This window comes from Lytechinus pictus, chromosome 2 (assembly GCF_037042905.1).
Source record: "Lytechinus pictus isolate F3 Inbred chromosome 2, Lp3.0, whole genome shotgun sequence".
Taxonomy (NCBI): Eukaryota; Metazoa; Echinodermata; class Echinoidea; order Temnopleuroida; family Toxopneustidae; genus Lytechinus; species Lytechinus pictus.
Genome location: NC_087246.1, coordinates 5,966,853 through 5,981,594, shown reverse-complemented (window position 1 = coordinate 5,981,594; position 14,742 = coordinate 5,966,853). Strand labels below are relative to the sequence as shown.

Sequence of the window (14,742 nt, the reverse complement as noted above, 5' to 3'; positions counted from 1 at the left end):
ATTGATGACCATTATAAAGAGCTTGATCTTGCAACTTTATCATTTAGAGAGCATTGTTGGCTCAGTCGGTAATGCGCCTGCCGTCGAACCAAAGATCGTGGGTTCGAGTCCACCACGGGCGGATGACCGAAGCCAGTGCGTTGTGTGTAAACGTCTCTCCCATGTTTCATAGATGCAGGCTATGTTAAAATGGAAAACACTCTGTCCCTCGGATAGGACGTTAAATGGAGGCCCATGTAGAGGAGAGTCACCACCTTTGCACATTAAGAACCCACCGCACTATTCGTATAAGAATAGGGGGAAACCCCGGTATAGTGGTCCACCTGCACTCACCCCAATCAGTTATATCGGGAGGAGAGACCTGCGGGTCATAGTGATTTAGTTCACTTTTCGCTTCCCAGGCACAGGTGACGCCAAACAAACAATAATGATAATAATAATCACTGAATTTCTAAAGTAGCTGGGGTTTTTTTAAAAGATATTTTCTTTGATACTGGCTGTGGATAAAATATGATGTATGATCAATATGAATAGATCATCCCCTAAAACTCAATCATTGTGCACATTATATTCATTGTCCATCTGTAGTTTTTGTCATACTGTGGCAGCAATGTCTTTTGACACTTTTGACACAAAAAAAAAACTGTACTTAGCAATTTCAAGGTTTATCACACAACTGACACAATGGTCTATTGGTCACAGTGTATACAAGAATCTTTCTTTTGTTTGATATTCTGATCCAAACACAACCCTCTTCTTTGAATTTGGTCAACAATCTGACCTTTATTGTGAGTCATATTTATTTAACAATTGACATGTTTGATGAACTTTTTGTTTTTGTGTCGACTTAAAACTGATTATACAGCATTCTACATACTAAAAGCTCACCTTGAATGGCAATGGAAACTGGCAAGTGACTATCTGTTTACAAAGAGTCAATTAGCTGAAGAAATTAGTCTTCCATTGACCGCATATGATTTCTGGCCTTTGGTGCACAGTTTTTGTCTCGCCTGCATAGCAGAGCGAGACTATAGGCGCCGCTTTTCCGACGGCGACGGCGGCGGCGGCGTCAACATCAAATCTTAACCTAAGGTTAAGTTTTTGAAATGACATCATAACTTAGAAAGTATATAGACCTAGTTCATGAAACTTGGACATAAGCTTAATCAAGTATTACTGAATATCCTGCCTGAGTTTCAGGTCACATGACCAAGGTCAAAGGTCATTTAGGGTCAATGAACTTAGACCATGTTGGGAGAATTATTTTCAAAATCTTAACCGAAGGTTAAGTTTTTGAAATGACATCATAACTTAGAAAGTATATGGACCTAGTTCATGAAACTTGGGCATAAGGTTAATCAAGTATTAGTGAACATCCTGCCTGAGTTTCAGGTCACGTGACCAAGGTCAAAGGTCATTTAGGGTCAATGAACTTTGGCCAAGTTGGGGGTATTTGTTGAATTACCATCATAACTTTGAAAATTTATGGATCTAGTTCATGAAACTTGGACATTAGGTTAATCAAGTTCCACTGAATATCCTGTGCGAGTTTCAGGTCACATGACCATGGTCAATGGTCATTTAAGGTCAATGAACTTTGGCCGTGTTGGGGATATTTGTTAAATTACCATCCTAACTCTGAAAGTTTATGGATCTAGTTCATAAAACTTGGACATAAGAGTAATCAAGTATCACTGAGCATCCTGTACGAGTTTCAGGTCACATGACCATGGTCAAAGGTCATTAAAGGTCAATGAACTTTGGCCGTGTTAGGGGTATTTGTTGAATTACCATCCTAACTCTGACAGTTTATGGATCTAGTTCATACAACTTGGGATATAAGAGTAATCAAGTATCACTGAACATCCCCTGTGAGTTTCAGGTCACAAAACCAAGGTCAAAGGTCAGTTAAGGTCAATAAACTTAGGCCATGTTGGGGTAATTGTTGAATTGCCATCATAACTTTGAAAGTTTATGGATAGAGTGAATGAAATGTGGACATGGGTGTAGTTGACAAGTCTTAAGTCACCGTTCAAATGTCATTTATGGTCAATGAACGTGGTATTATGTCATTATATGAATGGTGTTTTTGTGAATGATTACTTAATAGTAGTTTTCAAAGTTAGCACTGCTGCTATATTAAATCGCGTAATGCAGGCGAGACTGCCGTTCCACTTGTTGTAGATTCCAGCCTGTACTAATGTTGAATGGAACAACTTTTTAGGTGATATCTTGAGAAAAAAAAAGCTTTTCAAAGAGTACAATTTTGTGCAAGTGTAAGAGGTAGGCCTATACTCTTCAATCGTGTTTGGAACCAATTTATGAAATACAGTGATCTGTATATCATGCACTGTGGACCCTCTAAGAAATCTATTACAAATTTTAAATTATTTTTGGTGCACATTTATTTATTTTTGTTTACATGAAATTATTTAAGAAGTTTTATACTCAGTACTCACAACTTGCTATCCTAACCTACATGAGCCCAGCAATTAGATTGATGTGTTGCCCAAGTGATGAAATGTGAACATTCACAAGAGCTCTTTTTACTATAAATTGCTTTTTGAAAACCCATTGATAGACAGATAGGAAGTCCTTATATCAATACTGATCATATTGGTTAGACCTGCTCAAGTGCAATGATGTAGGTTTGGTCACGGAAACAATTAAATATTTACTGGCAGGAAAAAAATTATAGTTGATTTTAAAGGGGTATTCTGGGCCAAAAATATTTTGTGAAAACAGTTATGTATGTCATCATGAATATTCATATGTAGGTGGGCTGATGATGATACACACCCCCAATTTCCTTTTCTATATGAAATCAGAATTATTTCATTTTTTCATACAAGTGTGAATGATATGTTTCCCTTATTTATAAAAAGAAAAGTTGCAGCAATGAATATCTAATGCATTTAATCAGTTGTCAATCCAACTTTTTTAGTTTTTTGGGAAAAATTGACTAAAACATTTCATATATTTACAATTAAATACAAAAGAACATGTGGGGTTATGACATCATCAGTTTGCTCATTGAATATTCATGAAGTCATTTACAGAAATGTTTGCCCAAAATAATGCAAATCTGTATTATAACGTTGTTATTCCGTGTTCGTTTTAATCAAATTTTCAGTGTTTTGTTTGTCTTGTTTTTCTTTATCAGTTCAAATCATGTTATTTTCAGCCGGGAGTACCCCTTTAAAGCTGTCTACATATATTATATGTAATTCCTAACATGCCACACAAGTTACATCCTTGTGCAAATTTGCAAGTATGAATGTTTCTGATTTGCCAATTCAGGTTATTTTCAGTAATAATGGGGGGGGGGGGGGGGGTGGGGCTCCTTCAAGGAGAAGGATAATCCAGTTGATGAACCAAGGTACATGTATGTTGCTATTAAAAAAAAAGAAAAATGGACAGATTTCCATATCATGTGATCATACTTGAAGCTCTGCTATGAATGTCTGGAATAGTCATACTATCTGAAAATGCCAAATAAACAATTGATGACATTTGTCATTATCTAGAAAAATCAACAATCTGTTTTCAATGTTTTCTATTCACCCCCCCCCCCCCCCCCCATTCCCCATTTGTAAGTCCACATGACTAAATAGTGTGAAATTAACTTACACTTTTACAGGTCTGTGAAATGCAGGGTTATAATATATACGAAAAATGCAGTTCATTTTTCAAGAATACAAAGGAAAATAAACAATGTTATAGTTTTGTCAATATCAAGGATTGAACCATTGCTTTATGGTATCGTTTCTTAATGCAATCAGGTCCTGACTGCTCATATTGGCAACTCACTAGGGGCTGAGAACAGCAATGCCATAGCCAAGCGTCTTATGGAGCTATTTGAGGATCATCAATCCATTGGCTTCAATGACTACCGTGAATTCTTGAGAAAAGAACAGTTTCTTGTCCTTGAAAACATGGACCTGGTGAAGCTGGAGGAAGTATCTTGGATGATCTGTGGGAGATGTTATGGGCCGAGAAATAAGAATGTCCTGGACAATAGAGATGTGTACAAGTTGTGGAGAATCTTCAATTTCTTTGCTGAGCCAGTATTCCCAGTTGTTCTGGATCCACAGGTAATCTGCCTTGAGTCTGTTGCTGATAACAGCATTGTTTTGTGTCACATTTTCGTACTATAATGTAATGACAATACGTTAATTAGTTGACATGATTATGATGATGATAATGGTGAAGACCTGGTCTCAGAGAGACAGAGAGTTGTTTCAGACAACTTTGCAACTCGCCACCCAATTTTCTTTTTCAGAAACGAATAATTATGATAAAAAGTATCATATGTATTTTACCTAAATATTTTGATCAGGCCTCTGGTTTTGTGATATATTGACAAACCAAGGCTGCCAGGAAATCCTTCCACAAAGACAACAGTTTATCAACATTTTAAGAGCAACTTGATTGAGTATATATATTGTTAAATAGGGTACAGTTTTGAATAATAATAATTGAAAAGGTATTCAGGAAAGAAATTATTTGAAAGGGAACATCAGATGACCTGATTTAATTCATACTATTTTTGCATCCTACTTCATACTACAAAATTATTCATACCAAAGACAGAAGTGATTTATATGTTTTTAATATACATACTAGAATAAGCTTGTAACATTTCCTGTATAAGGACCTTCGGAGATGAATTTCATGTGCGTGCATAATTACATTGATCAATATTTGAAACTTCAGCACACTTGCACACTGTCTTTGCAAAATGACTAATTGGTACGGTATATTAGCTGTTAGTTATTATAAGATCTAAGATCTACTACATTCACAGGGAAGTGTTTTTTTTTGCAATAAATCAATCTCCTGGTGTTCTATTTTCCTCATAGGAAGCAGCTATCATGTTTGAGAAACTTGTTGTTGCTATGGGAATGAAGTGGAGTTTAACAGAATTCCACTCTCACATCGCAATGCTTCAAACTCTGACATTCACAAACTGCTTAAAGTTTTTTGAACAGCAATACACGGGTAAAGTCGACAAGATGTGTGTCCAAGTTGGCATCTCAGAGGTCTACAATAATACGATAGAAGAGGTGGAAAAAATGGTGAGTTCAGATGATGATGATGGTGATTTAATGCCTCTTTATAAGTTTTAGTTATTAATAAATCCCCTGAAAGTGTCTGTTTTTGGGGTTCAAGATCATTAATACACATTATATGAACATGTATGCAGACCTAATGTATTTTGTGGATGATGTGTAATAAAAATGTTATTGGATGTGTATCATGATTTAAGAACAAGTGTCTGATCATAATAAAAAAAATCTGCATATTTTTTTCCTTTTCTTATATTGATATAAATCCACTTCTCCAGTATGGAATAGGATGAAAATATAAGGATGTAGTCTTTGTAGCGTACTGATATCCAATCAGTATTGTAAGTCAAGTATTCAAAACCCTTTTTTCCCTAAAAAAAAAATTAAGACATTAAATGCATGTACCAAGTGCATTTTGATATTTGGAAGTAAAAAGTTCATTATTTCACAAAGAATGAATGGCTGAAAAAAATTATTTAACAGCCACTGCACTTTTCTAAGATTGCAACGTTTGGTGATACTCAAAAGTATAATTCACATTATTGATACTTTACCAATTAAAATTAGAGATGGGCTTTGATTGAAGTTTTTGCTGCATTTATAAGATGAATGCTGCTCATTGTCTATGCAGCAGCTTTGTCACATGCTGCATCTTTAGGATGAATACTCTTTAGTCTCTTTCACAGTAGCTACTTGTATGATCCCCCATTTTACAGCATGGGCAGGGCTCAATGAGGGGAGCATTTCATCAACTTTAGGACTTCTTGACTTCTTTAGGACTTCTCTTTTTATCTGACTGGTACACAGATTATGAGATAGGCATAGTGCTAAATTTGAGAAGTTCTTTTGTCCTATCAAACCATGTATGAGCTTAATAATTCATATTGCAATTTGACCAATGCTTTTTATGAATTTGAGACTGATACTGGGCTTCTGTAACCTCGGCAGAAAAATTGTATGGTATGCTGCATGGAAGTTCAAAGCTGAGTGGAATCAGTGTTACAAATCACAACTCCATATACAAACCCCATCAATACGTTTTGCATGTACAGCTCCTGGGGGGGGGGGGCACTCAGATTAATTTTTGATGAGGGTGTGCCGCAAGAAACTCTGAAATGGAGGTCTAAGGAACGACTAAAAAAGGGTAAAGTACAGGGTCTTGGGAAGTTCCCAAGACCCTGTACTTTACCCTTTTAGTTCCCAATGGGAACTAAATATATACTGCATGGTGTGAAAACAGGGTCTACGGTACGGGATAGCGCTGTGCATGCGCTAGCCATGTAAGGAGCGACTACTATATATGTAGGGAGTTAAGAAGCCGTACGTGCATCTCTCGCATGCGGTGCTTGAGCTTGACAATTTTGGCAGGGCTGGGGAACTGAGATATCTCGTATAACAGGGGGCGTGGGGCTGGGCGGCTTCTGAACTGAACTTTAGTCATTTGGAGTATCTATAGAACTGAAAATTAGGTCTGAAAAAGGGGGCCATCAAAGCACGTCCGTCCCCGTATCACCAATTTATGAGAGTGCCCCCCCCCCCCCGATACAGTTCCTTCCTAACAACTTCCTGACCTGCGGTTACCTGTGAGTAACAGCAATATATACTTCCACTCCACCAGGAAGTTGCCATCAACTCTGCTCAGCCTACTATATTGGTGGTACGGGGACGTGCCGCTTTGATGACCCCCTTTTTTCAGACCTAATTTTCAGTTCTTTAGATACTTGGAATGACAAAGTTTCAGTTCAGAAGTCGCCCAGCCCCGCTCGCAAGACCCCCGTTACGAGTCATCTCAGTCAGCGCCACATGCAAAAGATGCACGCACGGCTTTGCGACTCCCTCCATAACAAGTAGTCGCTCCATGCCGATCCCGTCCCGTAGACCCTGTAGTTCACACCGCGCGGTATATATTTAGTTCCCAAGACCCCGTATTCTATGCTTGTAGTCAGTTCCTTATTCCCCCATTTCAGAGTTTCGTGAGGCACACCCCCATCAAAAAATAATTTGAGTGCCCCCCCCCCCTTCCCCGGACTGGCAGATCCAGGATTTCATGATCCAGAGGGCACAGTGGGTTCATTTTTTCATAATATCCTAGTTCTCACTTCCAAAAAATTATGAATTTTCCTTTTGAAAAAATCCATGCAAGCTAAACAGTTTACTTTAGTAAGCGGAAGCAAAATGCCAAGTTTGGGTGGTGATGGCTGTGTCACCTCAAAGAACTCTGCCTGTATTATCTTGTTTGGGAATGAATTCATTGGACTTTGAACAGTACATTGCATACAAGATTACATTTCAAATGTTATGAATTACTACAGGTTTGTACTTTGAATACATGATTGTTGATATGGGTTTTTATGGTTAAAGTTTGTTTGCCTTTTTTTTATACATCCATACTGATACTTACATGTAGTTTACTACTATGACAACCATAAACGATTCTTTGCATATATACATGTAAGACTGCAGATCATATCGCCTGATATTGCTTTTTAAAAAGTATTTTTGTCCTTTAAAGGGATGCTCCAGGCTGAAAATAATATGATTTAAACAGATAAAGAAAAATCAGACAATCAAAACACTGAAAATTTTATCAAAATCAGACAAGGAATAACAAAGTTAAGGCATTTTAAAGATTTGCATTATTCCGGTGAAACAGTTCTAGGCATGTCTTCATGAATATTCAGTGAGCAAATTGATGATGTCATATTCCCACTTATTCTTTTTTGTATTTTATTATATGAAATCAGGTTTATTCAATTTTTTTTACCATGAACTGAAAAAATTGGATTGACAACTGAATTGTGTATTTGCTGTTAATTGCTGCCACTAACTGCATTATAAAGGAGATACATTATTCACTATTGTATGAAAAATGAAACAATTATGATTTCATTTCATAACACTAGAAAAAGGAAAGTGGGGATGTGACATCAGCTCACCTAATGAATATTCATGATGACGTGCATATAGGCCTATTTTCACAAAATATTGCTAAATTTAAAATTCAATAACTTTGTTATTTGTTGTCCAATTTTGATGAAATTTTCATCATTTTGCTCTGTGAATTTCACTCTATTTTTTTTAGATATAAATATCTTCAGCCCGGAGTACCCCTTTAATAGTAGAAACCTTACATTGCATAGAAGGGTGTAACATACAGAGTTTCCATTGACATTGATTCAAATTTCTATTAATATTCAATTTGATTTGGAGAATCATGGCCGTTAAAATGGAAATAATTAATTGATGATATGAGAATCATCAGTCTTGTAGTACAGCAGTTATACAGGAATCCTGCAGGCCTGAGTCTTTTCATCCTTATAAACACTCAGACAGATGATATAAAATGATATGATAATGTAAATAGACAAACCATAGGGAATGCAGGAAAGCTGCTATGAAGTACTTTATTACATTTTTAAAATTCCACTATAATTGGATCATGCATCTTTTAACAGCCTTCCCTGTATGAATGAATTCGCCATTTGATTAAATTAAAATTTGAATTTTATACTACTAGTACTTCATGTTATTTAAGCTATCCCATCTGAACCAATTCCTTATCAAATTCTGATCTACAATGCACCGACGGATCCAGGGGGGGGGGCAAAGCCGGCCAGTGCCCCCACCCCCTTTGAGAGGCATAATTAAAATTTGTAATGTAGAAATGCCTTTAAAACAGAGAAGTGTGCCCTCCCCCCTTTGAAAGTGAAGACATTTTTTTTTTTGCTTGTCAAACTTTTTAGAGAATGAAATGTCCTTAATTTTTGGTTAAAAAGCTTTTTTTTGCTTTTTTTTGCTTGTCAAATTTTTCGGGAAAATGTGCCCCCCCCCCCTTTGAAAAATCCTGGATCCGCTCCTGCTACAATGTATGATACTTGTGTCATAAAAGAAAGTTGATAACTTGATATAGGCCTACATTTAATATCAAATGTATTGAGGAAGTGTATTTTAGCAAACATAATTCCTCTTTGGCTTTGTCCTAGATTTACATTTTATCTTCTAATTCCAGTCATGATTGTTAAAACAATGATATCCTGTCTTCTGTTTATCTCCAATACCTCTTTCCCCATGGCAGTTTCTGAACCTCTATTGTTAACCCCTGGTTATCTTTAACCCCATGGTATCCCATTACTATATTTTTTCCTGTTCACACTGGCCTAAATTTTCTGCCTATAAAAAGTCGAAACTTTTAATACTACATGTAGGTTTCATCTTCATATGACATAGACAATGCACAAAAGAAATAATTTTGATTTCACATTGCACTTAATTACTGATATCATCTTTTTTCTTCTGATTTCATTGCAAAATAAGTGTAGGCAGTAGTTACTCCATCAAACTATGGAATGGATCAATCAATATTATAAAAATACTGTATTTGACCAAAACACAAATCTAGATAGTAACAGAGGCACATTTTCAAAAGAAATCTTGGAGATTGTGACACAGACGGCTCTTATACCCCTTTCATAAACCTAGCCTCCAATTAGCCGCCTAAGAGTAATGTGGATAATTCAGTAAAAATTGCGTTCACAAACTCCGAAAATAAGCCGCATTATTTTTACGAGCGCCCGTCATGACAACTGGACACGCCCCCTCCGATGCGGTTGTGTTGGAAAAGGGTGACCTTGTGACCGCACCATGGCAATTATCCGCATTACTTGGAAATGCGTTCATAAACTCAAAATCTTGTCCCGATGCTGCTATTATGCGGATAATAGCAGCATCAAAATAATGCGGATAACTCTGGTCCTCCTCCAATTTTACGACCAAATTATGCTGCTATTAGCCGCATAATTGGGTTTATGAAAGGGGTATAATACTTGGTCAAATTGATGTCTGTCTTTGGCCTTAACACTAAAATAGCAAGAGGGAGGATGAATCAACCTCCTCCGTGTGAAATGTTTATACCACACCATTTACTAGTCTTGTGGCAGTTGTGCATTATTTGAGATCAAATTTGTGATGCCCATGTACAGAGCCCCAAAATTATGCAACATTATTACAGGTATATAAAATCAAATATGGTCAGACCTAAATTTGTTCCAAAAGTGAATTTGTGTAGTTAGTTCATATGAAGTGTCCTACGGTACCTTCTTCATAAAGATGTGTGACCATGCAGCCACCCTAGAACAAAATAAGTTGCCAGTGAAGGTTCTCTGTAAATTGCCAATATAGTAATTTGGTTTCCTAAAGCAAAAATTGAGAAAAAAAGTTACGCGTAATTCTTCTTCAGACTGTCAAAATTTCAAGTTGTAAAGGTGAATAAAAAAATACAAGATTTCCTTTTGACACAAATTGCACAATGTGCACAACTCATGCTTGAGTGAAGCCTGAAATTCAAACATTGTTTTATTCATATTTTTTTGAAGCTCTTGTTAAAGCTTCTTCTGCATTCTACTTGTGAGGGATATTGGTGATCAATTCTGACAAGTTATTTATCATTGTAAAGCTTAGGATATGCTTTTTAAAACTCGATTGAAATCTCAAAATTCATTTTGGGCAACTTATTGTTGATTTTAGGGACTGCAGGTCACATGTGATACTTTTTGTTGGCTGAAATTGATCTGCAATAAATTTGGGGAAAATAACATAAAAACAAAGAAATGAAAAAGAAAGTCATCAGTCAATTTCAAACTGAGTTTTATTTCAAACGCAATTAATAGGAATGCTTCAAAGACTATTTGCTTTAAAAATTAACATTCTAGGAGCTTGATCCAGTGCACTATGCATATTAGCATTTTATGTGTATGTAAAATATCTCATTATTTAAGAAAAAATAACAATACAGGCTTGGACATTCCACCATAGACCTTAAATGGATTTCAGTGTATTAAAGTGAAGTCACATGAATTCTTGTTTGTTTTTGTCTACAGGGTACATTGAAGAAGAAAGGTCATAAAGTAGCTAGCTGGAAGGAGAGATGGTTTGTCCTTAAACCTGGTTGTATTGCATACTATGTAGACAAGACACTCAAGGATCAGAAAGGGGAAATTCCTATAACTAAGAATTGGAAAGTTGAGGTAACTTTTTATTCATTAACACGCTTTTAAGAAATTCAGATGCAGTTTTTGTACTTGGGTTGCATGTATAGTTATGGATGACTTAATGAGCAACTTGAATATAACCAGCTAATTATGTCTCAGTCATTTATTATTATAAGAAATTGGGTGGTTGTACAGAGCCCCGAAGATGACATGACATGAGTTACTAACTTATTCCCTCGACTTACAACTTGTTCCCTCGTCATAACATTTCCCTCGACTTTCATCCCTAGAATTATAACTTATTCCCTCCAGTTTAATACTAACTTGTTCCCTCAACTTAAATATTTGTTTACTCGGTTTATAGTTGTAAGTCATGGGATGAGTTATACGTTGAGGGAATGAGTTATACGTTGAGGGAATGAGTTATACGTTGAGGGAATGAGTTATACGTTGAGGGAATGAGTTATACGTTGAGGGAATGAGTTATACGTTGAGGGAATGAGTTATACGTTGAGGGAATGAGTTATACGTTGAGGGAATGAGTTATACGTTGAGGGAATGAGTTATACGTTGAGGGAATGAGTTATACGTTGAGGGAATGAGTTATAAGTTGAGGGAATGAGTTATACGTTGAGGGAATGAGTTATAAGTTGAGGGAATGAGTTATACGTTGAGGGAATGAGTTATACGTTGAGGGAATGAGTTATACGTTGAGGGAATGAGTTATAAGTTGAGGGAATGAGTTATACGTTGAGGGAATGAGTTATACGTTGAGGGAATGAGTTATACGTTGAGGGAATGAGTTATACGTTGAGGGAATGAGTTATACGTTGAGGGAATGAGTTATACGTTGAGGGAATGAGTTATACGTTGAGGGAATGAGTTATACGTTGAGGGAATGAGTTATACGTTGAGGGAATGAGTTATACGTTGAGGGAATGAGTTATTCGTTGAGGGAATGAGTTATACGTTGAGGGAATGAGTTATACGTTAAGGGAATTAGTTATACGTTGAGGGAATGAGTTATACGTTGAGGGAATGAGTTATACGTTGAGGGAATGAGTCAAGGCCACCACACACCTCACAACTGATCCGATTTCAGAATAAATTGTAATAGAATCTGATGATGATATTGAGACGTGGAATATCTTACTGTGTAATGTTTTAAATCATTTTACGAATGTCGATCTTCAAATCTGTGACTATACTGTCATCGGTATTAGAATAAAGGCGAGTCAAATATCTAGCCATAATGACGCCATAGCAGTTGAACAATTGGAAACTCATTTGACCTTTAATCCAAAATATAGGCTTGCAATAATAAAAAATTGTTATATTAGTATTCTTACAACTTATTTGAACCTCAAAGAAAAAGATACTTTTCATTTCTAGAAGATGAGAAAAATGCAATTTGCTCCAAAATCAGAATGTGTACCAGTGGTAAGGTTGTGGTTGCCTTTAATAACTTGTGGGAATGCGTTAAGAAAAACAAAAACAAAACATGTCAGAATGCATGATGCCACCTCAGGGGCTCCATTGTGTTACATACATACAGTACATTTGCATGTATTTTACTGTGAAGTTTATTTGCCTACATGACGAGCCTCTCATGCCAATGAAAGTGTGAGGCGCATGTCACATGAATTGGAACAGTTTCTAATTGCTTCCAAATTAAATGTCCCAGGCAAAAGTATTTTACTATAACTAAGAATATATATTTATATGTAGTCCTGTAGATAGAGATCACAAATGGGTTTTATACAAACAGTGCAATGCAGTAGGTTGTATCAACTGATCATATTTAGGGAAATCCCCTTTGCATTGCCTATAAAGGTCAAGTGGAAGAATTGTTCTCGTGAAGTTCAGGATCAAATTCAATTCAAGATAAGAAACTGATAATTGTTTCTTAAATTGATTTGTTTGATTATACACTGGCTGTGATATTTTTGCTGGAACTAGTAAGTTTTATACATATAACTTTTTTCAAGTCAAACTATAAATGAAACTAAATTGATACATAACTTTAAGGTGATAAATTTGGATTGAAGGTTAAAAATTCACCTGTAAAGTATTTTTTAAATGTATGACATTGAATCCACTGTTTGCATTAACTTCAAGTTCAACAACTAAGGCTCTGATTTTGGCGGTTGTTTGATAAAGTAGGTAGTCATGGCTCATTAATAGCATTATGTTTAAGACACTTTATTTGAATAATTACCTATCATAAATCTGCAAACATATTGCGAACATATCAAGATCATGGAGAATTATCTGAAAACAAGAAATATTGTGACTATTAACTTATGTGAACATTATTAACAACAACATGTCCTTTGTAAAGTAGAATAAAGCTAACCAAATAAAATATGAACTACGCTATACAGATAACTCTGGCAAAGTCGAATCTCTTCGGACAAGAAATATATTTGACTTTAATACATGTACATGTAAATAGAAGAAATATCACCTGTTTTGTTCTGGTCTGCCAATAATTCTTTAAGTTAGGTAATTATTTGACTCTTGGAAGGTTGAGTCTATTGTATCATAAAACAAATGAAAGGAATGCACAGAATACACCTTTAGGATCAGTTCTAACAAAATTCTTTGAATTTGATTTTTTTTTAAATGTCATTCTAGGTACTTCCTGAACTGAAAGGTAATAAGAACTTATTCACAGTGTATTCAGCAGACACCTCACAGATCAACTCAAAGAGACGCTATGAGCTTAATGCATCAGATCCTAGAAATAGACAAGAATGGGTAACTGGTAAGTTATCAGATCGTATTGACATCACGTTAAAAGGGGAAGGCTAACATGAAACAGATACTTAAAAATCAGAGTCACATATTGATTTTGTAATGTATCATTGGTGAAATGCCCATCTAACAATATGATTAATTCCCAATTGCATTGGTTCATGGTGAGTAAAGTTTCGATTCATATATTGAATGTATACATACTTGTTTCATATTTTCTGAGAGAATCGTATTTTATGGATCAAGTAGCAGTGTAGCACAGTGTGAGGGAACATGAATATTAAAGCTTTAAAATCCATTCTTTGATGGATTTTTCCTCCAATGTTCTTTCATTTTCTCTTCCTTGATTATAAAAATGAAGTTGACGTGGATTTGCTTCCAATTAGCAGTTGTAAAAAAAATGTTTCATTGCAAGATGACATGGTTACAGTCCTCATGTTGCCATGTAATGCATTTATAGGAGAGACCTGGATAGGAGCTGTTGTTTTTCCATGCTAGGAATAAATAATTAAGTACTACTCCTATGCACATTTCCTGTCATACTGTTTTAAAGGACAAGTCCACCCCAGAAAATTGTTGAATGGAAATGAAATAGAGAAATCAAACAAGCATAATGCTGAAAATTTCATCAAAATTGGATGTAAAATAAGAAAGTTATGACATTTTAAAGTTTCGCTTAATTTCACAAAACAGTTATATGCACATCCTGGTCAGTATGCAAATGAGCAGACTGATGTCGTCACCCACTCACTATTTCTTTTGTAGTTTAATATATAAAATATGAAAAATTCTAAGTTTCTCCTCATTGGCATGTGAAACAAATTTTATTCCTCCCAGAACATGTGGAATGACCATTATTTTAACAGTTTATGATTACATGTAAGTCAAGTTGGTCCTTGATTTCAAATCTGTAAAGATTAAAATATTGT

The 14,742-nt window shown here is 35.7% G+C and overlaps 1 protein-coding gene across 1 annotated transcript in view; it reads left to right on the top strand.

Moving 5' to 3' along the window:
* LOC129253622 (switch-associated protein 70-like) overlaps window positions 1–14,742 on the top strand; it is a 29,376-nt gene that overhangs the window by 3,250 nt on the left and 11,384 nt on the right. The window contains exons 2-5 of the mRNA XM_064108050.1: window positions 3,783–4,094; window positions 4,863–5,078; window positions 10,946–11,092; window positions 13,694–13,823. Of these exons, the coding sequence (XP_063964120.1) occupies window positions 3,783–4,094; window positions 4,863–5,078; window positions 10,946–11,092; window positions 13,694–13,823 (805 nt within the window). The remainder of the gene's footprint in view (window positions 1–3,782; window positions 4,095–4,862; window positions 5,079–10,945; window positions 11,093–13,693; window positions 13,824–14,742) is intronic.